Source organism: Acanthochromis polyacanthus, chromosome 15 (genome assembly GCF_021347895.1).
Source record: "Acanthochromis polyacanthus isolate Apoly-LR-REF ecotype Palm Island chromosome 15, KAUST_Apoly_ChrSc, whole genome shotgun sequence".
In the NCBI taxonomy this organism is placed as follows: Eukaryota; Metazoa; Chordata; class Actinopteri; family Pomacentridae; genus Acanthochromis; species Acanthochromis polyacanthus.
The window spans coordinates 38039257-38064385 of record NC_067127.1 but is presented as its reverse complement, the minus strand read 5'-3'; the positions used below and the strand labels follow the sequence as shown (position 1 = coordinate 38064385).

Sequence of the window (25129 nt, the reverse complement as noted above, 5' to 3'; positions counted from 1 at the left end):
ACCAGAAGATGTTCCTTTCACACCTCTGTCTTTGATCAATAAAATAGATTAATAAGATATGATAAGATAAGATAAGATAGACTTTATTGATCTCACAAAGGAGAAATTTACTGTTACGGAGCTCTTAGGAACAAACAGAGGGGTGCAAAAAGTCACGAAAGGTGCAAGTACAAGATAACTCTTATATACATTGTTATAAGATAGAAAACTTACTAATACAGTAAATAATCAACCTATGAATAGCTGGTAGTGACTGTATACAATATAGTGGTTTATGGAGGTTGTAGTACTGTCTGTCTGTCTGTCTCTGACCTGTCTGTCTGACGTGTCTGTCTCAGGGGATGGACCCGGTGGTGAGACAGGTGGGACAGCACATAGAGATGGAGCCAGAGTGGGAGGCAGCATTCACTCTGCAGATGAAACTAACTCACATCATCTCCATGATCCAGGAGTGGAGCTCCACTGATGTATGACAACACGCTTTTGAATACCACACGCTACATGTAACATACCGCATACGAGACATAGCATGTAACATGCTACATACAACATTCTGCATACCTCATACTACATGTAACATACTACATATAACATACTACATAAAACATACCACATAAAACATACTACACACAACATGTTAAATATAACATACTATATGTAAATACTACATATTTACATACTACACAACATGCTACATATAACATGCTACATATAACATATTACACATATATGCTATATATACATACTACACACAACATACTACATATACATACTACATAAACATACTACATATAACATACTATATATGCATACTACACACAGCATACTACACATAACATACTACATATAACATACTATACACAACATACTACATATAACATACTATACACAACATACTTCATACTACATATACATACTAAACAAAACATACTACATATAACATACTACACACAACATACTACATATAACATACTATACACAACATACTACATATACATACTAAAACATACTACATATAACATACTGTACACAACATACTACATATACATACTAAAAACATACTACATATAACATACTATACACAACATACTACATATACATACTAAAAACATACTACATATAACATACTGTACACAGCATACTTCATACTCCATATAACATACTACATATACATACTAAACAAAACATACTAAATATAACATACTACATATAATATACTATACACAACATACTTCATACTACATACACACATGGACAAAATTGTTGGTACCCCTCAGTTAAAGAAGGAAAAACCCACAATTCTCACTGAAATCACTTGAAACTCACAAAAGTAACAATAAATAAAATGTATTGAAAATTAAATAATCAAAATCAGCCATCACTTTTGAATTGTTGATTAACATAATTATTTAAAAAAACAAACTAATGAAATAGGGCTGGACAAAAATGATGGTACCCATAACTTAATATTTTGTTGCACAACCTTTTGAGGCAATCACTGCAATTAAACGATTTCTGTATTTGTCAATGAGCGTTCTGCAGCTGTCAACAGGTATTTTGGCCCACTCCTCATGAGCAAACAGCTCCAGTTGTCTCAGGTTTGATGGGTGTCTTCTCCAAATGGCATGTTTCAGCTCCTTCCACATATGTTCAATGGGATTCAGATCTGGGCTCATAGAAGGCCACTTTAGAATAGTCCAACGCTTTTCTCTCAGCCATTCTTGGCTGTTTTTGGCTGTGTGTTTTGGATCGTTGTCCTGTTGGAAGACCCATGACCTGCGACTGAGACCAAGCTTTCTGACACTAGGCAGCACATTTCTCTCCAGAATGCCTTGATAGTCTTCAGATTTCATCGTACCTTGCACACTTTCAAGACACCCTGTGCCAGATGCAGCAAAGCAGCCCCAAAACATTACTGAGCCTCCTCCATGTTTCACCGTAGGGACAGTGTTCTTTTCTTCGTATGCTTGGTTTTTGAGTCTATGAACATAGAGTTGATGTGCCTTACCAAAAAGCTCCAGTTTGGTCTCATCTGTCCAAAGGACATTCTCCCAGAAGCTTTGTGGCTTGTCAACATGCATTTTTGCAAATTGCAGTCTGGCTTTTTTATGAGTTTTTTTCAGCAGTGGTGTCCTCCTTGGTCGTCTCCCATGAAGTCCACTTTGGCTCAAACAACGACGAATGGTGCGATCTGACACTGATGTACCTTGGCCTTGGAGTTCACCTTTAATTTCTTTGGAGGTTGCTCTGGGCTCTTTGGATACAATTCCAACGATCCGTCTCTTCAATTTGTCATCAATTTTCCTCTTGCGGCCACGTCCAGGGAGGTTGGCTACTGTCCCGTGGGTCTTGAACTTCTGAATAATATGAGCCACTGTTGTCACAGGAACTTCAAGCTGTTTAGAGATGGTCTTATAGCCTTTACCTTTAAGATGTTTGTCTATCATTTTTTTTCGGATGTCCTGGGACAATTCTCTCCTTCGCTTTCTGTTGTCCATGTTCAGTGTGGTACACACCTTTTCACCAAACAGCAGGGTGACTACTTGTCTCCCTTTAAATAGGCAGACTGACTGATTATGAGTTTGGAAACACCTGTGATGTCAATTAAATGACACACCTGAGTTAATCATGTCACTCTGGTCAAATAGTTTTCAATCTTTTATAGAGGTACCATCATTTTTGTCCAGGCCTGTTTCATTAGTTTGTTTTTTAAATAATTATGTTAATCAACAATTCAAAAGTAATGGCTGTTTTTGATTATTTAATTTTCAATAAATTTTTATTTATTGTTACTTTTGTGAGTTTCAAGTGATTTCAGTGAGAATTGTGGGTTTTTCCTTCTTTAACTGAGGGGTACCAACAATTTTGTCCACGTGTGTATAACATACTACATATACATACTAAACAAAACATACTACATATAACATACTACATATAACATACTATACACAACATACTTCATACTACATATAACATACTACATATACGTACTAAACAAAACATACTAAATATAACATACTACATATAACATACTATACACAACATACTTCATACTACATATAACATACTACATATACGTACTAAACAAAACATACTAAATATAACATACTACATATAACATACTATACACAACATACTTCATACTACATATAACATACTACATATACGTACTAAACAAAACATACTAAATATAACATACTACATATAACATACTATACACAACATACTTCATACTACATATAACATACTACATATACGTACTAAACAAAACATACTACATATAACATACTACATATAACATACTATACACAGCATAATTCATACTACATATAACATACTACCTATACATACTAAACAAAACATACTGCATATAACATACTATACACAACATGCTACACATAACATACAACATATACATACTACATAAAACATACAGGCGTTTCATAGGGTCAAGAACTGATGATCATGTGACCTGTTTCCTCTCTTTGGTTCTTCTGTGTGTGATTGTGCATGCGTGCGTGCGTGTCAGGAGCGTGTGCTGATCGAGGCCTACAGGAAGTGTCTGAATGCGCTCAGTCACTGTCACAGCAGCCTCCCAGATGGTGAGCAGCCAATCAGCTTGAGTCTGGCCGGTCACTGTGTGGAGACGTTCAGGTACCAGGTGTCTCAGGACAAAGTGTCCATACACCTGCCGGTCTGCAGGCTGCTGGCAGGTAAAGTCTCTGTCCCTGTCTCTGAGCGTCACGTCCACACTTCACTTAGCTGCTCTGGTTGATCACTGGTTTTAGATTCTCACTCTGTCTGTCTGTCTACCTGTCTGTCTGTCCCTCAGGGCTCCATGTCCTTCTCAGTCGGACCGAGGTGGCGTCTCGTTTCCCTGAGCAGCTCCCACTGGTCAGTAGCACTGATTGGTTGATTGATTGATTACTGATTGATTGATCACTGAAGGGGAGTATGTGTATGGTTCAGACATATCAGTATATCTGATAGATCTGATCAGCTCATTGATCCATGTTTCCGTGTCCTCAGGGTGAACTCAGCCCCCCCCTACTTATCGAACTCCCTCTCCGCTGCCTGGTGCTCTGTGCCCAGGTGCATGCTGGGATGTGGCGGAGGAATGGCTTCTCACTGATCAACCAGGTGAGTTTGTACCTGGGGACCAGTACTAATCAATACTAAAACATGTCCAGTGTCAGTTACACGTGTTGTTTACTGTTGTTTCTCTGTTTCAGATCTATTATTACCACAATGTCAAGTGCAGAGTAGAAATGTTCGACAAAGACATCATCATGCTGCAGGTAACAGAACTACACTGTCTCCACTGACTCTCTAGTGACTCTGTCTCTACTGTCTGTACTCACTCTCTACTGTCTCTACTCACTCTACTGACACTCTACTGTCTCTACTGACTCTACTGACTCTCTACTGACTCTCTACTATCTCTACTCACTCTGACTCTCTACTGACTCTACTCACTCTACTGACTCTCTACTGACTCTCTACTATCTCTACTCACTCTGACTCTCTACTGACTCTACTCACTCTACTGACTCTCTACTGACTCTCTACTATCTCTACTCACTCTGACTCTCTACTGACTCTACTGACTCTCTACTGACTCTCTACTATCTCTACTCACTCTGACTCTCTACTGACTCTACTGACTCTCTACTATCTCTACTCACTCTGACTCTCTACTGACTCTACTCACTCTACTGACTCTCTACTATCTCTACTCACTCTGACTCTCTACTGACTCTACTGGCTCTCTACTGTCTCTACTGACTCTGACTCTACTGTCTCTTATGACTCTAATAACTGTCTACTAGGGCTGTACGATATATCGAAAAAATAACGTTGTGATAATGGTAATGGCAATATCCATATTCCAATGTTGCGCGGTAATTTAATGATTAATTAGATGTATAAATCATGCTTTTTGCATGCATAGACTTTTTCTTATGATCAGTTGAGCGCAACCTTAAACCTACCACCCCCTCCGCACCCGAATAGCACTTTTGTTATTGGCTAGAGCGAGCCTCGTGCTCCCAGCGGAAAGGGAAAGCGCCACAACACAACATGGCAGGACAAGAGAAAGATGACTGCAACGAACAACTTGTGCCTAAAAACACTGCACCTCCGAAATTTGGGAGTACTACGGCTTTAGGACACAGGACGAGTCACAGACGCAAGAACTTTGCAAGTCATGCCGAAAAATTGTGGCTACATCATGAGGAAATGCTACAAAACTGCACCGCCACCTCGAACACAACCACAAGGAACTGTATGCCTTTTTCTTACAATCTAAAACACCACGAGCTACTCCGATGAAGGCAGACAAACGAAAGGCAAGCACACAGACAACAATTGGTGAAAGTTTTTCTTCTGTTACGCCATATGAAAAAACTTCCAAGCGCCACCAAGGTTTAACTGAGGCCATTACATGTTATATCGTGAAATGCACACTCTCTGTTAATGTCGTGTGCAAAGATGGTTTTTTGGATATGCTAAAAGAATTCGACCGCAGATACCAAGTGCCATCATGGAACTATTTTTCCCAAGTCGCCATTCCACAGATGTACGAGGCATGCTTGGGGTCTGTAAAAGTGGAGCTTAATAATGTGGATTTCTTTTCAAACACCACAGATTTCTGGTCCAGTCGTGCTACTGAGCCCTACATGAATTTTACTGTTCACTTTCTCACAAACAACTTCAAACTCAAAACACGCTGCCTAGAAGTCTCCTACTTTCCCGACTCCCACACTGGTGAAAATATAACGGCTGCCCTGTGGGATGTGTTGACGAACTGGGGACTGCACGAATATCTAATATCGCAATATATATCGATATCACAGTTCTTGACACCCATATCGCATATTGCGCATATTTCCAATATCGTGCAGCCCTACTCTCCACTGTCTCTCTACTGACTCTACTGTCTGTACTGACTCTCTACTGTCTCTACTGACTCTCTACTGACTCTACTGTCTCTCTACTGACTCTCTACTGTCTCTCTACTGACTCTGCTGACTACTGTCTCTACTCTGCTGATGCTTTACTGACACCAGTACTCTACTCTGTCTACTAAAACACTACTGGCATGTAACTCTGTCAACAGATGTTTTTTTTATATTTTGGTGCAGGCGGGAGCGTCCATGATGGATCCAAATCACTTCCTGATGATTGTTCTGAGTCGCTTTGAACTGTTCCACATTTTCAGCTCTGCAGATGTCAGAAAGCGATACAGAGAGGCCAACAAGGTCAGAACACACTCAACTGGCTCTCTACAGGCTCTACTGATGACGGCTGATTCTGCTGACACTCCACTGCTACAGACACGCTACAGACAAACTACAGACACGCTACAGACACGCTACAAACCTGCTGCAGACATGCTTCAGACACGCTACAGATCTGTTAAAGACACGCTACAGACCTGCTACATACACGCTACAGACCTGCTACATACACGCTACAGACCTGCTACAGACATTCTTCAGAGATGCTACAGATCTGCTACCGACCTGCTACAGACCTGCTACAGACATTCTTCAGACATGCTACAGATCTGTTACAGACCTGCTACAGACCTGCTACAGACACGCTACAGACCTGCCACAGACATGCTTCAGACCTGCTACAGACCTTCTAGAGACGCGCTAAAGATCTGCTACAGACATGATTCAGATCAGCTACAGACACGCTACAGACATGCTTCAGACCTGCTACAGACTTGCTACAGACCTGCTACAGACCTGCTGCATACACGCTACAGACCTGCTACAGACATGCTTCAGAGACGCTACAGACACACTACAGACCTGCTACAGACCTGCTACAGACTTGCTTCAGACCTGCTACAGACCTGCTACAGACTTGTTTCAGACCTGCTACAGACCTGCTACAGACACGCTACAGACCTGCTACATACACGCTACAGACCTACTACAGACATGCTTCAGAGACGCTACAGACACGCTACAGACCTGCTACATACACGCTACAGACCTGCTACAGACATGCTTCAGAGACGCTACAGACACGCTACAGACATGCTTCAGAGACGCTACAGACACGCTACAGACCTGCTACAGACATGCTTCAGACACGCTACAGATCTGCTACAGACCTGCTACAGACGTGCTTCAGACCTGCTACAGACATGCTTCAGACATGCTACAGACATGCTTCAGACCTGCTACAGACTTGCTACAGACACGCTACAGAAATGTCAGACCTGCTACAGAACTGCTACAGACACGCTACAGAAATGTCAGACCTGCTACAGAACTGCTACAGACACTCTACAGACATGCTATAGACCTGCTACAGACACACTACAGACCTGTTACACACCTGCTACAGACACACTACAGAAACATCACAGACCTGCTACAGACACGCTACAGAGCTGCTGCAGACACGCTACAGAGCTGCTACAGACACGCTACAGAGCTGCTACGGACACGCTACAGAGCTGCTACAGACACTCTACAGACACGCTACAGACCTGCTACAGACACACTACAGAAACATCACAGAACTGCTACAGACACGCTACAGACCTGCTAGAGACATGCTGCAGAGCTGCTACGGACACGCTACAGAGCTGCTACAGAAATGCTACAGAGCTGCTACAGACCTGCAACAGAGCTGCTACAGAAATGCTGCAGAGCTGCTACAGACAAGCTACACACACGTTACACAGCTGCTACAGACACACTACAGAGCTGCTACAGACCTGCTACAGACCTGCTACAGAAATGCTGCAGAGCTGCTACAGACAAGCTACAGACACGCTACAGACACGCTACACAGCTGCTACAGACACGTGTAGCAATATTGCCTTATTAAACGTTAATTTAATAAGTCTGCAATCGTTGATAGTTTATTACCGTAATCGGGGCACCACCCGGAGTTGAATCTACCGGGAAATTATTAATCAATCTTAATAAAAATATTATTAATGGATTGAAAAATTTGATTAGTTAGTCAGTCTAATATCTGAATGTCGAGAATCCTCGAAAAACATTGACCCCAGTCAACACACATGAATTTAAAAGAGACTGTAATTTTGGTCTAAATGAAAGATATTTATTAACCAATATAATGATAAACACAGGAATTAATACAGTGACAAATATGGAATGAATAAATGCTGTGGGTGTATGTGTGTGGTGTAGGTGCGGGTGTGTGTGTGTGTGTGTGTAGATTATTTATGTTTGCATTTCTAATCTGAGATTATGGCACTGAGTAATCAGACCGTGAAAAAACAAATATCGAGGAGTTTAACAATTTAGAATATGAACGACGGTAAGTGATCAAACGGAGTGATTAATATTAAATCAAGCTATTATTTTTGACATCAACCATTAGTTTAGATCACACGTCAGCTGGTCTTACTTTGCGTTGGAGAAGAGGGATCACACGAAGCTCAGAGACTGGGACGGGTTGCTGTGGCAACGGCCCTCGTTGAGTTCGAGAGTCGGCTCGGGAGCTGCGCTGTTTGGCTGCTATGGCAACGCTTCGTCGTCCTGTCTACTTCGGACCTCGCGTGTCCCAGGGGTCTGGCTTGACCCGGTTCGTCTGGTGGTCAGCTGGCGGTGGCGAGGGCTGAAACAGCCAGCGTCCTTCTGGGTCGACTGGTCAAAAATAATGATTTCGACGGCTGAGGGCTCACGTTCTATTTCTGCCGGTCAATAGGTGAGGGCTGAACAGACTGGAACTCTTCAGCGGGGAATGATAAAAGCGACGGAACAGAATCGAATTGGTTCCTATCAAAATTAAATCGTAAATAAAACAAAATTGTAGATCTGGTTGTTGGAGATGAGCAAAAATATCTATTCTGAACAAAAAGAAAAATTGAATAAGAAGTTGTGGCTAATAGAGTGCCAGCCTCTATAACCGCGAAGTTTGGAAAGTGGAAAAAGAACAAACAGGGCGCGCCTAAAGAAAAAGGAAGATTCGCTTAGCGTAGTTTAAGATCGTAAGAGTCGAACAAGGCGAAAAAGAGCGCGAACAAAGAAACGTGAAGCTTCTTATAGTTTTGGCTAGAGGAGGAGGGTACCTAGGAGTTTAGGCGCGAGTCTGACACTCTGGGGGTCCCCCTCCCTGTGGGCTCCGGATGGGAGATGAGAGCCGATCAGATAGTGAATTAAAAATATTAAAGCGCGCAAACAAAACGATCTGTTTACTCTGTCATAATCCAGGACACTACTTTTAACACAACCAAAGTGTATAACACGATAGAACATTCTAGCTACTAAAAATATGTGAGTTATTTGTTTAATCATAGGTTTGTGTACTCTATCTAATGATTATGTGGGTCACAGTGTACATAAGACAACATGGTGTACATAAGGAGGTAAAGAAACAATTTCCAACTCTTTTCGACCTGTATAAAACACAATTTTATGATTAATTTCAGTGAAATCCTTGATAATGTCATGGCATTCCGACGTCAATAGGGGGCAATGTTGAACTGTGGAAGAAATGGGTTAGGCAGACAATAAACTTTCAGAATTAACATCTCAGGACAGAAATATGCGAGAGACGTCGGAGTTGGACTAACATATATAACAAATTATTATTTAAACTTTGATATCTTCAAAATCACAAACAAAATTTCAGAAGCACGATTTTTAGAAAGAGAGTCCTTATTGGCATCAAACAGACTGAGTGTCTTTCTGCAGTTTCTAAGGTCCTTAGATATTTATGACTCTCAGTATCTGATCGTGAGGGAGGGAGACTGCATGGCGTCTGTGAAGATGAGTTCAGTTAATCAAAGGATAGGAACCAAAAGGGAATAAACAGTCCTTTAGATGCAAATTTAGGAAGGTGTGAAACATTTGTGTCCCCTTCCACTTCTCTGCAAGGGGTCTTAGTGTCTTTCGTGAAGGTAGGAATACAAGAAAACATGCAAATGCAACAATCCATGTGAGAGTCTGAAAAAGGGGGGTTTTCTCCTAGTCAGATCACAGGTCACCGTAAATGAATTTTACGAGGCTTTTGGTGAAAGGTGCAGATGTCTCTGAAGCCATAAAAATCCACTTTGGGGCTCTTAGTTTGTTTGTTTAAGCTTTCTGAGAGGAGAGAATTTTGTTTTTCCTGTGAGATGTTCCTGTGGAATGTCTGGGGCCTCTTGAAGCTGGATGTTGACTACACACGCTACAGAGCTGCTACAGACATGCTACAGACATGCTACACAGCTGCTACAGACACGCTAACTCTGACATCCTGCTGACTTCCTCCTGTTCTACAGGACCTGGTCCAACAGAACACTCTGATTGAGGAGATGCTCCACCTGATCATCATGGTTGTTGGTGAGTCCTTCTGTGTTTCTCTGTCTTAGTCTGAGGATTCAGATCCTAGGTCCAGGTTCTACACCTGGAACATGTGAGTTCACCTGCAGTTTGTGTGTTGGTTACAGGTGAGCGGTATGTGGCAGGGGTTGGCCAGGTAGAAGCTTTCGATGAGGTCAGAAGAGAAATCATCCATCAGCTGTCAATCAGACCGATGGCTCACAGTGAGCTGATCAAGGCTCTCCCTGAAAATGTAACACACCTGTCTGTCTGTGTGCCTGTCTGTCTGTGTGCCTGTCTGTCTGTGTACCTGTCTGTCTGTGAACCTGTCTGTGAACCTGTCTGTGTACCTGTCTGTCTGTGTACCTGTCAGTCTGTGTGCCTGTCTGTCTGTGAACCTGTCTGTGTACCTGTCTGTCTGTGTACCTGTCTGTCTGTGAACCTGTCTGTGAACCTGTCTGTGTACCTGTCTGTCTGTGTACCTGTCAGTCTGTGTGCCTGTCTGTCTGTGAACCTGTCTGTGTACCTGTCTGTGTGCCTGTCTGTCTGTGTACCTGTCTGTCTGTGTGCCTGTCTGTCTGTGAACCTGTCTGTCTGTGTGCCTGTCTGTCTGTGTGCCTGTCTGTCTGTGTACCTGTCTGTCTGTGTGCCTGTCTGTCTGTGTGCCTGTCTGTCTGTGTGCCTGTCTGTCTGTGTGCCTGTCTATCTGTGTACCTGTCAGTCTGTGTGCCTGTCTGTCTGTGAACCTGTGTGTGTACCTGTCTGTGTACCTGTCTGTTTACTTGTCTGTCTGTGTACCTGTCTATCTGCCTGTGTACCTGTCTGCCTGTGTACCTGTCTGTCTGTGTTCCTGTCTGTCTGTGAACCTGTGTGTGTACCTGTCTGTGTACCTGTCTGTCTGTGTACCTGTCAGTCTGTGTGCCTGTCTGTCTGTGAACCTGTCTGTGTACCTGTCTGTCTGTGAACCTGTCTGTGAACCTGTCTGTGTACCTGTCTGTCTGTGTACCTGTCAGTCTGTGTGCCTGTCTGTCTGTGAACCTGTCTGTGTACCTGTCTGTGTGCCTGTCTGTCTGTGAACCTGTGTGTGTACCTGTCTGTGTGCCTGTCTGTCTGTGTACCTGTCTGTCTGTGAACCTGTCTGTGAACCTGTCTGTGTACCTGTCTGTCTGTGTACCTGTCAGTCTGTGTGCCTGTCTGTCTGTGAACCTGTCTGTGTACCTGTCTGTGTGCCTGTCTGTCTGTGTACCTGTCTGTCTGTGAACCTGTCTGTCTGTGTGCCTGTCTGTCTGTGTGCCTGTCTGTCTGTGTACCTGTCTGTCTGTGTGCCTGTCAGTCTGTGTGCCTGTCTGTCTGTGAACCTGTCTGTGTACCTGTCTGTGAACCTGTCTGTGTACCTGTCTGTCTGTGTACCTGTCAGTCTGTGTGCCTGTCTGTCTGTGAACCTGTCTGTGTACCTGTCTGTGTGCCTGTCTGTCTGTGAACCTGTGTGTGTACCTGTCTGTGTGCCTGTCTGTCTGTGTACCTGTCTGTCTGTGAACCTGTCTGTGAACCTGTCTGTGTACCTGTCTGTCTGTGTACCTGTCAGTCTGTGTGCCTGTCTGTCTGTGAACCTGTCTGTGTACCTGTCTGTGTGCCTGTCTGTCTGTGTACCTGTCTGTCTGTGTGCCTGTCTGTCTGTGAACCTGTGTGTGTACCTGTCTGTGTACCTGTCTGTTTACTTGTCTGTCTGTGTACCTGTCTGTCTGCCTGTGTACCTGTCTGTCTGTGTTCCTGTCTGTCTGTGAACCTGTGTGTGTACCTGTCTGTGTGCCTGTCTGTCTGTGTACCTGTCTGTCTGTGAACCTGTCTGTGAACCTGTCTGTGTACCTGTCTGTGTGCCTGTCTGTCTGTGTACCTGTCTGTCTGTGTGCCTGTCTGTCTGTGAACCTGTCTGTGTACCTGTCTGTGTGCCTGTCTGTCTGTGAACCTGTCTGTCTGTGTGCCTGTCTGTCTGTGTGCCTGTCTGTCTGTGTACCTGTCTGTCTGTGTGCCTGTCTGTCTGTGTGCCTGTCTGTCTGTGTGCCTGTCTGTCTGTGTGCCTGTCTGTCTCTCAGACTGTGTTTGTCTCTCTTTAGGGGAATAAGGAGACGGGTCTGGAGAGAGTCATTGACAGCGTGGCTTCATTCAAGTCAGTCTTTTCTTAAACACTGAAACACAAATTCCACCTTAAATGCACCTCCACCTTAAAACACTTCTACCTCTAGTAGATCTGCGTTTACAGGAACCAAATGACAGGTGTAGGTCTGTAGTGTTTGCTGTAGTAATGACTGTAGTACTGTGTGTGTTTGTACTGTGTTTACAGAAAACCAGGTGTGACAGGTCGAGGTCTGTATGAACTGCGTCCTGAGTGGAACAAACACTTCAACCTGTACTTCCATCACTACAGCAGAGCCGACCAGTCCAAGGTACTACTGATCACAGTACTGATCAGAGTATTGATCAGGGTGTTGAATGGGGTATGGAACAGAGGATTGATCACGGTGTCCAATGAGTTATTGATTGGGGCATCGACTGGCGTATTGATCAGGGTGTTTAACGGTATTGATCGCTGTATTGCCTGGGGCATTGAATGGCATATTGATCAGGGCAGTTAACCGGGTATTGATCAGGGCGTGTAATAGGATATTGATTGGCGTGTTGAATGGCATATTGATCAGGACATTAAATAAGCATATTGACTGGAGCATCAAACTGGATGTTCATCTTCATATTGATACGAGTGTTTAACGGGGTATTGATCTGGGCATCGACTGGCGTATTGATCAGGTTGTTTAACAGGGTATTGATTGGGTTATTGAACAACATATTGATTGTGGGGTTGGTCGGAGTATTGAGCGGGGTGTTGAACAGTTTATTGATCGGGACATTCAGCAGGTTATTGGTCGGTGTGTTGAACAGCATATTGATTATTGATCAGGGCATTGTACGGGGAGTTGATCCATGCATTTGATGGGGTATTGATGGGCGTAATGATCGGGTGTTGAACGAGGTCTCAATCGGAGCGTTGAACGGCGTATTGAACAGAATGTTGCCATGGTAACGTTGTGTGTGTGATGTTTCAGGCTGAGGAGGCTCAGAGGAAGCTGAGAAGGCAGAACGGGGAGGACACAGGTAATCACACACCTGCCTCTAACATCAGCAGTGTTTGCTTTACCTGCTCACCATGGTAACCCGTCTGTGTGTGTGCAGCCCTGCCCCCTCCTCTCCCGCCCCCCTCTGTCCTCTGTTTGGCAGCCTGGTGAACCTGCTGCAGTGCGACGTCCTGCTGGCTGTAGAGGGCGCTGTGCTCCAGTGGGCCGTGGAGCCCAGCGGGGGAGGCTGGACCGAGTCCATGCTGCAGAGGGTGAGACCACAGGGTTTCATTTGTTACCTTGTAACGTACGTAGTATGTACGACTGCCGGACGTGTTCAGTGTTACAGCAGTTTGTCTGCAGGTGTTCAAACACATCAGACCTTGTTGTCTTATGTTATTTAAGGACAGGTGTCTCTTGAGAGTGAGACGCCATGAAACTGTCTGCATAAATAAAGGCTAATTAAAACAAAATAAAGCCTGCAGTTATGCTGTTCTAGATCTCTGAGGTTCTGTCTGGACCTGACAGAGCTGGTAAATATTAATCTCTGTGTGCTTTTCAAACCCAGTAACACCAGACCTTAGTCCAGGATCAAACCAGAGGAGCAGAACCAGGTTTTACTGCGGTTTGTCACCCTAGCTGCCAGCCTTCATACCAACAACCTGAAGATCTTTAACAACCTGGTCCCCAAAACCTGCCTGAAGGTTTACAGGCATGTTATCTTTAAACGAGCTCTGAAATGACTAGGGCTGCAACTAACGACGTGTCGACGAGTCATCTGAGCACGATACGTCGTCAAAAGCGGAAGTGAGCGTGCAATGCAACAGAAATCACCTTCCGACCGGAGCGTGGAACACGGACGAACGTCGGCGCTGCATCGTGCATGTATTATGTATGCACGCTGCAGCGTGGATGTCTGCGTTCTATCGTAAACATGGATGTCAGCGTTTACTATACAGCTGTATCTAAACGCGGACGTCCGCGCTGCATCGTGCATACATAATACATGCACGATGCAGCGCCGACGTCTGTGTTCCGCGCTCCGGTCAGACGCTGATTTCTGTTGCATTGCGCGCTCACTTCCGCTTTTGATGACGTATCGTGCTCAGACGACTCGACGCGTCGTTAGGTGCAGCCCTAGAAATGACACAGTTGCCATGGTTACATGGAGTTTTTCATTCGGAATCAACTCATTCGGAATTAAAGTTTTGTTTTTCGAGTACATGAATCACACGTTTTTTTCCCCTTCCTTAATTCCGCTGTAACGCTTGGGTGTTGGAAAGGATTCTGATTGGACAGTGAGTATCCCTGTTTACCAAAAGAAAACCAACTCCATTTGCCACAGCGTTTCTTTTCCCCAACAACACGGAGGAACAACTAATTAGTACGCTTTTCTTTTTTTAAAGTTATTTTTTGGCTTTATTTGATAGATGAAGTGAGAGACTGACAGGAAATGGGGGAGAAGAGTAGGGTGAAGACATGTAGAAAAAGGCCGCTAGCAATAATCAAACCATGCCGCTGCGTCAGGGACCAGCCCCTGTAATGGTTCACCTGCTTAACCGACTGAGCTGTAAAGGCGCTTTTCACTTTACTTTTTATTGTCGTTTTGAAACAGCAACTCGACAAAGGTTGCAGAACGTGTACGTCGCTATGTCATCGCTATGTGAGGAGCCAAGCATGCGCAGAATGACCGGAATTAACTAAAGCGGAATTAACTGTATACATGAATAGAACATACACAAGAACTAGTTTATTTGGAATTAACATAGAAATAAACCAAATTTATTCAGAATGAAGTGTTTACAAGGAGATTTTAAAGTGGAATTAACTTTTATTTCGAATAAAGAGGAATAACGGGTCCCATGTAAAACTACTGCCTGGCTACCTTGGACATACTATGTTAGAATAGTTGATTTCAGGCTTTTTCCATGTTTGTGAAATACACAGACAAATTCAACATTTTGTATGTTTTACATCATTCTCACTGTTTCCGACTCACGGCAGAGTTTTTCTGAGTTCTTTCGACTTCATGTTGTTCTGGTTCCACAGAGCTGCAGGACTTTAGACGAATAATGAACCAAAGTGAGTGAGAATGAGCCCAACTGCTCAGAGCTCAGAGGCTTGGAAAGCTTTGTTTAGGAATCTGCTCACATTTGAATCACCTGCAGAGGGCGCCATCCTCTGAGCAGCAAATACCATGGAAACGCCCCTCTTAACTGTGTATGCTGTGTGCTATGTACACCTCTGAAGGTACTCCACCTAGTGGGCATGGCTTTACTGGAAGAACAGCAGCAGCTGGAGAACAGCAGCACAGATGATGACATCACCTTCAACTACACCTGCAAGATCACACGTCAGTACCCACACATCTGTCTGTCTGTAGACTGTAGTAAACACACCTGTCTGTCTGTAGACTGTAGTAAACACACCTGTCTGTCTGTAGACTGTAGTAAACACACCTGTCTGTCTGTAGACTGTAGCAAACACACCTGTCTGTCTGTAGACTGTAGCAAACACACCTGTACGTCTGTAGACTGTAGTAAACACACCTGTACGTCTGTAGACTGTAGCAAACACACCTGTCTGTCTGTAGACTGTAGTAAACACACCTGTCTGTAGACTGTAGTAAACACACCTGTCTGTCTGTAGACTGTAGTAAAAACACCTGTCTGTCTGTAGACTGTAGTAAACACACCTGTACATCTGTAGACTGCAGTAAACACACTTGTCTGTCTGTAGACTGTAGTAAAAACACCTGTACATCTGTAGACTGTAGTAAACACACCTGTCTGTAGACTGTAGAAAACACACCTGTCTGTCTGTAAACTGTAGTAAACACACCTGTCTGTCTGTAGACTGTAGTAAACACACCTGTCTGTCTGTAGACTGTAGTAAACACACCTGTCTGTCTGTAGACTGTAGTAAACACACCTGTACATCTGTAGACTGTAGTAAACACACCTGTCTGTCTGTAGACTGTAGTAAACACACCTGTCTGTCTGTAGACTGTAGTAAACACACCTGTACATCTGTAGACTGCAGTAAACACACCTGTCTGTCTGTAAACTGTAGTAAACACACCTGTCTGTCTGTAGACTGTAGTAAACACACCTGTACATCTGTAGACTGTAGTAAACACACCTGTCTGTCTGTAAACTGTAGTAAACACACCTGTCTGTCTGTAAACTGTAGTAAACACACCTGTCTGTCTGTAGACTGTAGTAAACACACCTGTACATCTGTAGACTGCAGTAAACACACCTGTCTGTCTGTAGACTGTAGTAAACACACCTGTACATCTGTAGACTGCAGTAAACACACCTGTCTGTCTGTAAACTGTAGTAAACACACCTGTCTGTCTGTAGACTGTAGTAAACACACCTGTACATCTGTAGACTGCAGTAAACACACCTGTCTGTCTGTAGACTGTAGTAAACACACCTGTCTGTAGACTGTAGTAAACACACCTGTACATCTGTAGACTGCAGTAAACACACCTGTCTGTCTGTAGACTGTAGTAAAAACACCTGTACATCTGTAAACTGTAGTAAACACACCTGTCTGTCTGTAGACTGTAGTAAACACACCTGTACGTCTGTAGACTGTAGTAAACACACCTGTCTGTCTGTAGACTGTAGGAAACACACCTGTACATCTGTAGACTGTAGTAAACACACCTGTACGTCTGTAGACTGTAGTAAACACACCTGTACATCTGTAGACTGCAGTAAACACACCTGTCTGTCTGTAGACTGTAGTAAACACACCTGTCTGTAGACTGTAGTAAACACACCTGTACATCTGTTGACTGCAGTAAACACACCTGTCTGTCTGTAGACTGTAGTAAAAACACCTGTACATCTGTAAACTGTAGTAAACACACCTGTCTGTCTGTAGACTGTAGTAAACACACCTGTACGTCTGTAGACTGTAGTAAACACACCTGTCTGTCTGTAGACTGTAGGAAACACACCTGTACATCTGTAGACTGTAGTAAACACACCTGTACGTCTGTAGACTGTAGTAAACACACCTGTCTGTCTGTAGACTGTAGTAAACACACCTGTATGTCTGTAGACTGTAGTAAACACACCTGTACGTCTGTAGACTGTAGTAAACACACCTGTACATCTGTAGACTATTGTAAACACACCTGTACGTCTGTAGACTGTAGTAAACACACCTGTACATCTGTAGACTATTGTAAACACACCTGTACATCTGTAGACTGTAGTAAACACACCTGTACATCTGTAGACTATTGTAAACACACCTGTACATCTGTAGACTGTAGTAAACACACCTGTACATCTGTAGACTGTTGTAAACACACCTGTCTGTCTGTAGACTGTAATAAACACACCTGTCTGTCTGTAGACTGTAGTAAACACACCTGTACATCTGTAGACTGTAGTAAACACACCTGTACGTCTGTAGACTGTCGTAAACACACCTGTCTGTCTGTAGACTGTAGGAAACACACCTGTACATCTGTAGACTGTCGTAAACACACCTGTCTGTCTGTAGACTGTAGGAAACACACCTGTCTGTCTGTAGACTGTAGGAAACACACCTGTACATCTGTAGACTGTAGTAAACACACCTGTACATCTGTAGACTGTAGTAAAAACACCTGTACGTCTGTAGACTGTCGTAAACACACCTGTCTATCTGTAGACTGTAGGAAACACACCTGTACATCTGTAGACTGTAGTAAACACACCTGTCTGTCTGTAGACTGTAGTAAAAACACCTGTACATCTGTAAACTGTAGTAAACACACCTGTCTGTCTGTAGACTGTAGTAAACACACCTGTACGTCTGTAGACTGTCGTAAACACACCTGTCTGTCTGTAGACTGCAGTAAACACACCTGTACGTCTGTAGACTGTCGTAAACACACCTGTCTGTCTGTAGACTGTAGGAAACACACCTGTACATCTGTAGACTGTAGTAAACACACCTGTACGTCTGTAGACTGTAGTAAACACACCTGTCTGTCTTTAGACTGTAGTAAAAACACCTGTACATCTGTAAACTGTAGTAAACACACCTGTCTGTCTGTAGACTGTAGTAAACACACCTGTACGTCTGTAGACTGTAGTAAACACACCTGTCTGTCTGTAGACTGTAGGAAACACACCTGTCTGTCTGTAGACTGTAGTAAACACACCTGTACGTCTGTAGACTGTAGTAAACACACCTGTACATCTGTAGACTATTGTAAACACACCTGTCTGTCTGTAGACTGTAATAAACACACCTGTCTGTCTGTAGACTGTAGTAAACACACCTGTACATCTGTAGACTGTAGTAAACACACCTGTACGTCTGTAGACTGTCGTAAACACACCTGTCTGTCTGTAGACTGTAGGAAACACACCTGTCTGTCTGTAGACTGTAGTAAACACACCTGTCTGTCTGTAGACTGTAGTAAACACACCTGTCTGTCTGTAGACTGTCGTAAACACACCTGTCTGTCTGTAGACTGTAATAAACACACCTGTCTGTCTGTAGACTGTAGTAAACACACCTGTCTGTCTGTAGACTGTAGTAAACACACCTGTCTGTCTGTAGACTGTAGTAAACACACCTGTCTGTCGTTTTATCAGTGACGTGTTTTTCAGTTTCTGCTGCACTTGGTTAAAGATTTTGTAGTCAGACATCGACAGACTTCATCACTCCGTCTGTGGTGTTTCTGTCGGCTGTTCAGGTCCAGGTGAAGCTCCCAGTCCTTCAGGAAGTGTCCTGGCTCTGTTGGAGAGTCTGCAGAATGCTCCTCACCTGGAGGTCCACAAAGACATGATCACCTGGATCCTCAAGGTATGTCTTGACGTTGTGCTGATGCAGAAAGGTCTTCATGGTTCTTTGGCAGAGTCTGCAGGTGGTCTCACATGTTCAGCTCTTTGTTCACGTCCAGATGGTGACCAATGTAAAAACCATGAGAGAACGATCGACAGCCTCCTCAACCGTCACCGTGAACCACAACCGAGGGCTGGAAGAGGTGAGACGTCCCTCTGTTCCTGCAGCAATTTACCCACAGACTGGTTCACTGGTTGGTTGATTGATTGATTAATTGACTGATTGAGTGATCATCTTTCAGACGGTCAGGGACAAAGACAAGGCGGAGAGGAAGAGGAAGGCAGAGATGGCTCGGCTGCGCAGAGAGAAGATCATGGCTCAGATGTCTGAGATGCAGAAACATTTTATTAACGAGAACAAAGAGCTGTTTCAGCAAAGTCTGGAGGAGCTGGAGTCCTCAACATCTTCTGCTGCCGAGCGCAGGTAACGTCTCCACACACCTGGAAACATTTACTGTACACACCGATGTACACATTTATACACCTGTACATACCAGCTGCACACCTGTACACATTTACTGTACACACCTGTCTATACCTCCGGACACAGCTGCCGTGGTTGAAGTGAAGTTTAGTCTGATCTACCAACACCATATTCACAGAGAATGGTAAGATGTCCTCTCCTTCCTTCCAGTCCTCCCAGTTTGGAGCTCACCTGTGTGTCTCAGGTGTGTGTTGGTCCCAGAAGAGTGGGCGGAGCTGAGCGCCGTCAGCTGGTCACCTGCATTCTGTGTCAGGAAGAGCAGGAGGTCAAAGGTCATGGCAGAGCCATGGTGCTTGCAGCCTTCGTCCAGAGATCCACTGTTTTGTCCAAAAACCGCCACCGCAACCTGCCTGACCCAGGTGGGCGGGGCCACACTCTGACATCATGCAGGTAACCACCAATCGTGTTCATGGTTGCTAATGAGGATGTAAACGTGTGTTTCAGAACGCTACGACCCTCTGTTTATGCACCCTGACCTGGCTCTGGGGATTCACACTGCCAGCTGTGGACACATCATGCATGCCACCTGCTGGCAGAGGTAAGACACTGCAGCTGCACATTGTCCAATCAGCAGCCCTCAGAACTGCCACACCTGACCACACCTGATCTGTGTGTTCAGGTACTTTGAGGCGGTGCAGCTAAAGGAGCAGAGACGCCAACAACGTCTGAGAGGACACACCAGCTACGACGTGGAGAACGGAGAGTTCCTGTGTCCTCTGTGCGAGTGTCTGAGTAACACTGTGATCCCTCTGCTGCCACACACACACTCACCTGACCACAGGTACACACTCACCTGACCACAGGTAGATTTGCTTGATCACCAGTATAGTCCCCTGATCACAGATACGCTGACCTTATCACAGGTATGAGCTCACCTTAACACGGGTATGAGCTCACCTTAACACGGGTATGAGCTCACCTTAACACGGGTATGAGCTCACCTTAACACGGGTATGAGCTCACCTTAACACAGGTACACTCTCCTAACTGGCTCTTTTTTCACCAGTGTCGACCATCCCAGTCTGGAGGCGTGGCTTAACTTGACCAATCAGCAGACAGTAGCACTACACTCCGCCCACAGGAAGCAGGCTGACGGTCAGTCAACTGTCAATCATGTAGAGGCCGATAGCCCCACCCCCGTCCGTGTTCAAGTATTTTCAGGTGTGTTGTGTGTTCCAGGTGCAGCAGAGGGGGCGGAGCCTGCCGTTCCTGAAGGATTCAGAGTGGACTTCACTCCACAGTGAGTCAGCCACTGATTGTATTGATCCTGATCAATAACGTTCTGATGTGTCGGTGATGTCAGCCTTCAGTTTCTGTTCCTCAGGAACCCGTTCTCCAGCAGCATCAGTGAGATGATCACCACCTTCAGCATGTCCACCTACAAGGTGGGCCTGAAGGTGAACCCCAACGAGCAGGACCCCCGAGTCCTGGTGCTGAGCTGGTCCACCTGCGCCTACACCATCCAGAGCATAGGTAAACACACACCTGACAAGTAAACACACACTTGACAGGTAAACAGGTAATGACAGGTGAGCACACACCTGACAGGTAATGACAGGTAAACACACAGTTACAGGTGTTTACAGGTGTGCTGACACTCTTTTTGCAGAGCGCCTACTGATGGACGAGGAGAAGCCATTGTTTGGAAGTTTACCTTGCCGACAGGTAATGTGCTGCTGAAAAGAAGTCATGTGATTAGACAGGAAGGCAGAGGGTCGGGGTTTAAGCTTACCTGCAGTGATGTTTGTTGTGTTGCAGGACGACTGTCTGAGCTCTCTGACCAGGTTCAGTTCTGCCTGTTGGACTGCAGCTCCTCTCACCTCTGTTCACTCTCACTTCATCAGACTGCTTGCAGGTACACACACACCTGTACAGTACACATGTACCACACACCTGTACAGCACATACTGACACTCAGTGATGAACTAATCCAGGTGTATCAGTGTGTAATGTGTAATTGGCATGTTGTGTGTTGCAGCTCTGGTTCAGGACTCTCAGGTAGAAAACACACCTTGTATCCTTAACATGGACATGTTTCACCTGCTGGTGAGTTTCATCTCTTCAACTGTAGTCAAACCAGTTTAAATACAGTTTGAAACCAGTTTAAATACAGTTTGAATCCAGTTTGAATCCATTTTCAGTCCTGTTTAAATCCAGTTAATATCCGGTTTCAGTCCAGTTTGAATCCAGTCTGAATCCAGTTTGAATCCAGTTGCAGTCCAGTTTAAATCCAGTTGCAGTCCAGTTTAAATCCAGTTGCAGTCCAGTTTAAATCCAGTCTGAATCCAGTTTCAGTCCAGTTTGAATCCAGTGTCACTCCAGTTTAAATCCAGTCTGAATCCAGTTTCAGTCCAGTTTAAATCCAGTTTATATTCAGTTTCAGTCCAGTTTAAATCCAGTTTCAGTCCAGTTTAAAGCTAGTCTGAATCCAATTTCAGTCCAGTTTGAATCCAGTCTAAATCCAGTTTGAATCCAGTTTCAGTCCAGTTTAAATCCAGTTTCAATCCAGTTTCAGTCCAGAATCAGTTTAAATCCAGTTTCTGTCCAGTTTAAATCCAGTTTGAATCCAGTTTAAATCCAGTTTAAATTCAGTTTTGAATCAGTTTAAATCCAGTTTCTGTCCAGTTTAAATCCAGTTTAAATCCAGTTTGAATCCAGTTTGAATCCAGTTTAAATACAGTTTGAATCAGTTTAAATCCAGTTTCTGTCCAGTTTAAATCCAGTTTGAATCCAGTTTAAATCCAGTTTAAATTCAGTTTGAATCAGTTTAAATCCAGTTTCTGTCCAGTTTAAATCCAGTTTGAATCCAGTTTCAATCCAGTTTAAACACAGTTTGAATCCAGTTTATGTCCAGTTTGAATCCAGTGAGCTCAGAGTTTCTTCATTTCTCTGTAGGTCTACATGGTTTTGTCCTACAGCTCAGTTCACAGTCTGGACCAATCAGGACGCAGCGTGGTGGACTCGGGTCACCTCCACCTCCTTCACCTGGTCACTGTCGCTCACCTGGTTCAGGTTCTGCTCACCTCCACCACAGGTAACTCGCACACTAAATGCAGGTATGTATGAAAATGAAGAAGCTGTGTCTCACCTGTGTGTGTGTGTTACCTGTGTGATGGTGTGTGTGTGTGTGTTACCTGTGTGATGGTGTGTGTGTGTGTGTGTGTGTTACCTGTGTGTGTCCAGAGGAGGTGTGTATGGACCATGACAGTGGAGGATCAGAGGAGGAGGAGCTCACCTGTCAGCTCTACAACACGCTGAGGAAACACCTGGGCAGGTAAGGGCTTGACAACACACACACAGAGACAGGTGAGTCCCTGTTACTACTACGTAGTAACCTAAACTCTGTCAGAAGATTGATTGATCGATCGATCGATTGATCAGCAGCTTTCTGAAATGTAGAAAGTTTAAACCATAAAACTGTTGAACTGAATAAATCAGTCTCCTGAAGAATCAATGAACTGATTGATCTGTGGATCAATAAACACACATATGATGAATCTATCACTTTATTGATCACTGAGCAGTTATTATCCTGGAGATTCACATTTACTTCAGTGTACCTGAGGGCAGCGTTAACATCAGACACACCTGTGTGTGTGTGTGTGTGTGTGTGTGTGTGTGTTACCTGTGTGTGTGTGTGTGTGTGTGTGTGTGTGTGTTTCTCTTTGTGTGTGTTTGTATCAGTGTGTTACCTGAGGTGTCCTCTGGGTGGCAGCTGTATCGTTGTGTTAAATCCGGCCTCCTTCCGTTCCTCCGAGCTGCTGCTCTCTTCTTCCACTACCTGAACTCTGCAGCGCCTCCTGCTGACCTGCTGGGTAACAGCACCCCACACACACAGCAATACTGCGACAACACAACGACACAACAGCAACACAACAACAACAGCATACAACACAGCATACACCACAACAACACAACACAACAACATACACCACAACAACACAACAACACAACATACACCACAACAACACAACACAACAACATACACCACAACAACACAACACAACAACGTACACCACAACAACACAACATACACCACAACAACACCACAACTTATACCACAACAACAACACAACATACACCACAACATACACAACATACACAACATACACCACAACAACACAACATACACCACAACAACACAACACAACAACGTACACCACAACAACACAACATACACAACAACACAACATACACCACAACAACACAACACAACAACGTACACCACAACAACACAACATACACCACAACAACACAACATACACCACAATAACACAACACAACAACATACACCACAACAACACAACATACACAACAACAACACAACTTATACCACAACAACATACACAACATACACCACAACATACACAACATACACCACAACAACAACACAACATACACCACAACAACACAACACCACAACATACACCACAACATACACAACATACACCACAACAACAACACAACATACACCACAACAACACAACATACACCACAACAACACAACATACACCACAACAACACAACATACACCACAACAACACAACATACACCACAACAACACAACATACACCACAACAACACAACATACACCAACAACACAACAACAACAACAACACAACATACACCACAACAACACAACATACACCACAACACCACAACATACACCACAACAACACAACATACACCACAACATACACAACATACACCACAACAACACAACATACACCACAACAACACAACATACACCACAACAACACAACACAACAACGTACACCACAACAACACAACATACACAACACAACATACACCACAACAACACAACACAACAACGTACACCACAACAACACAACATACACCACAATAACACAACACAACAACATACACCACAACAACACAACATACACAACAACAACACAACTTATACCACAACAACATACACAACATACACCACAACATACACAACATACACCACAACAACAACACAACATACACCACAACAACACAACACCACAACATACACCACAACATACACAACATACACCACAACAACAACACAACATACACCACAGCAACACAACACCACAACATACACCACAACAACAACACAACATACACCACAACAACAACACAACTTATACCACAACAACACAACATACACCACAACAACACAACTTATACCACAACAACAACACAACATACACCACAACAACAACACAACATACACCACAACAACACAACATACACCACAACAACACAACACCACAACATACACCACAACAACAACACAACATACACCACAACAACAACACAACTTATACCACAACAACACAACATACACCACAACACAACATACACAACATACACCACAAC

The 25129-nt window shown here is 44.0% G+C and overlaps 1 protein-coding gene and 2 long non-coding RNA genes across 4 annotated transcripts in view; 1 reads left to right on the top strand and 2 right to left on the bottom strand.

The window, feature by feature from the left end:
• ubr2 (ubiquitin protein ligase E3 component n-recognin 2) overlaps positions 1-25129 on the top strand; it is a 69833-nt gene that overhangs the window by 23023 nt on the left and 21681 nt on the right. Inside the window, 29 exon segments of the mRNA XM_051959481.1 lie at positions 339-467; positions 3530-3713; positions 3833-3894; positions 4030-4140; positions 4233-4298; positions 6144-6260; positions 10262-10322; positions 10430-10554; positions 12416-12468; positions 12643-12745; positions 13403-13451; positions 13530-13553; positions 13556-13683; positions 15662-15764; positions 19125-19234; positions 19332-19415; positions 19515-19696; positions 19907-20115; positions 20201-20294; positions 20376-20537; positions 20763-20851; positions 20936-20996; positions 21081-21229; positions 21366-21421; positions 21515-21611; positions 21735-21802; positions 22652-22790; positions 22940-23030; positions 23441-23571. Coding sequence (XP_051815441.1) covers positions 339-467; positions 3530-3713; positions 3833-3894; positions 4030-4140; positions 4233-4298; positions 6144-6260; positions 10262-10322; positions 10430-10554; positions 12416-12468; positions 12643-12745; positions 13403-13451; positions 13530-13553; positions 13556-13683; positions 15662-15764; positions 19125-19234; positions 19332-19415; positions 19515-19696; positions 19907-20115; positions 20201-20294; positions 20376-20537; positions 20763-20851; positions 20936-20996; positions 21081-21229; positions 21366-21421; positions 21515-21611; positions 21735-21802; positions 22652-22790; positions 22940-23030; positions 23441-23571 — 3037 coding nt within the window.
• Positions 10561-12010, bottom strand: LOC127537378 (uncharacterized). 2 transcript variants are annotated; one of them, XR_007946988.1, is made up of 4 exons: positions 11984-12010; positions 11696-11743; positions 11180-11207; positions 10561-10583 (listed from the first exon to the last, which is right to left on the bottom strand). It is a non-coding gene; the product is annotated as an uncharacterized LOC127537378 (long non-coding RNA). The 2 variants fall into 2 exon arrangements; XR_007946989.1 differs by lacking the exon at positions 11696-11743 and adding an exon at positions 11460-11507.
• On the bottom strand, positions 15783-16872 carry LOC127537377 (uncharacterized). The gene is made up of 4 exons (XR_007946987.1): positions 16703-16872; positions 16493-16612; positions 16313-16462; positions 15783-15960 (listed from the first exon to the last, which is right to left on the bottom strand). It is a non-coding gene; the product is annotated as an uncharacterized LOC127537377 (long non-coding RNA).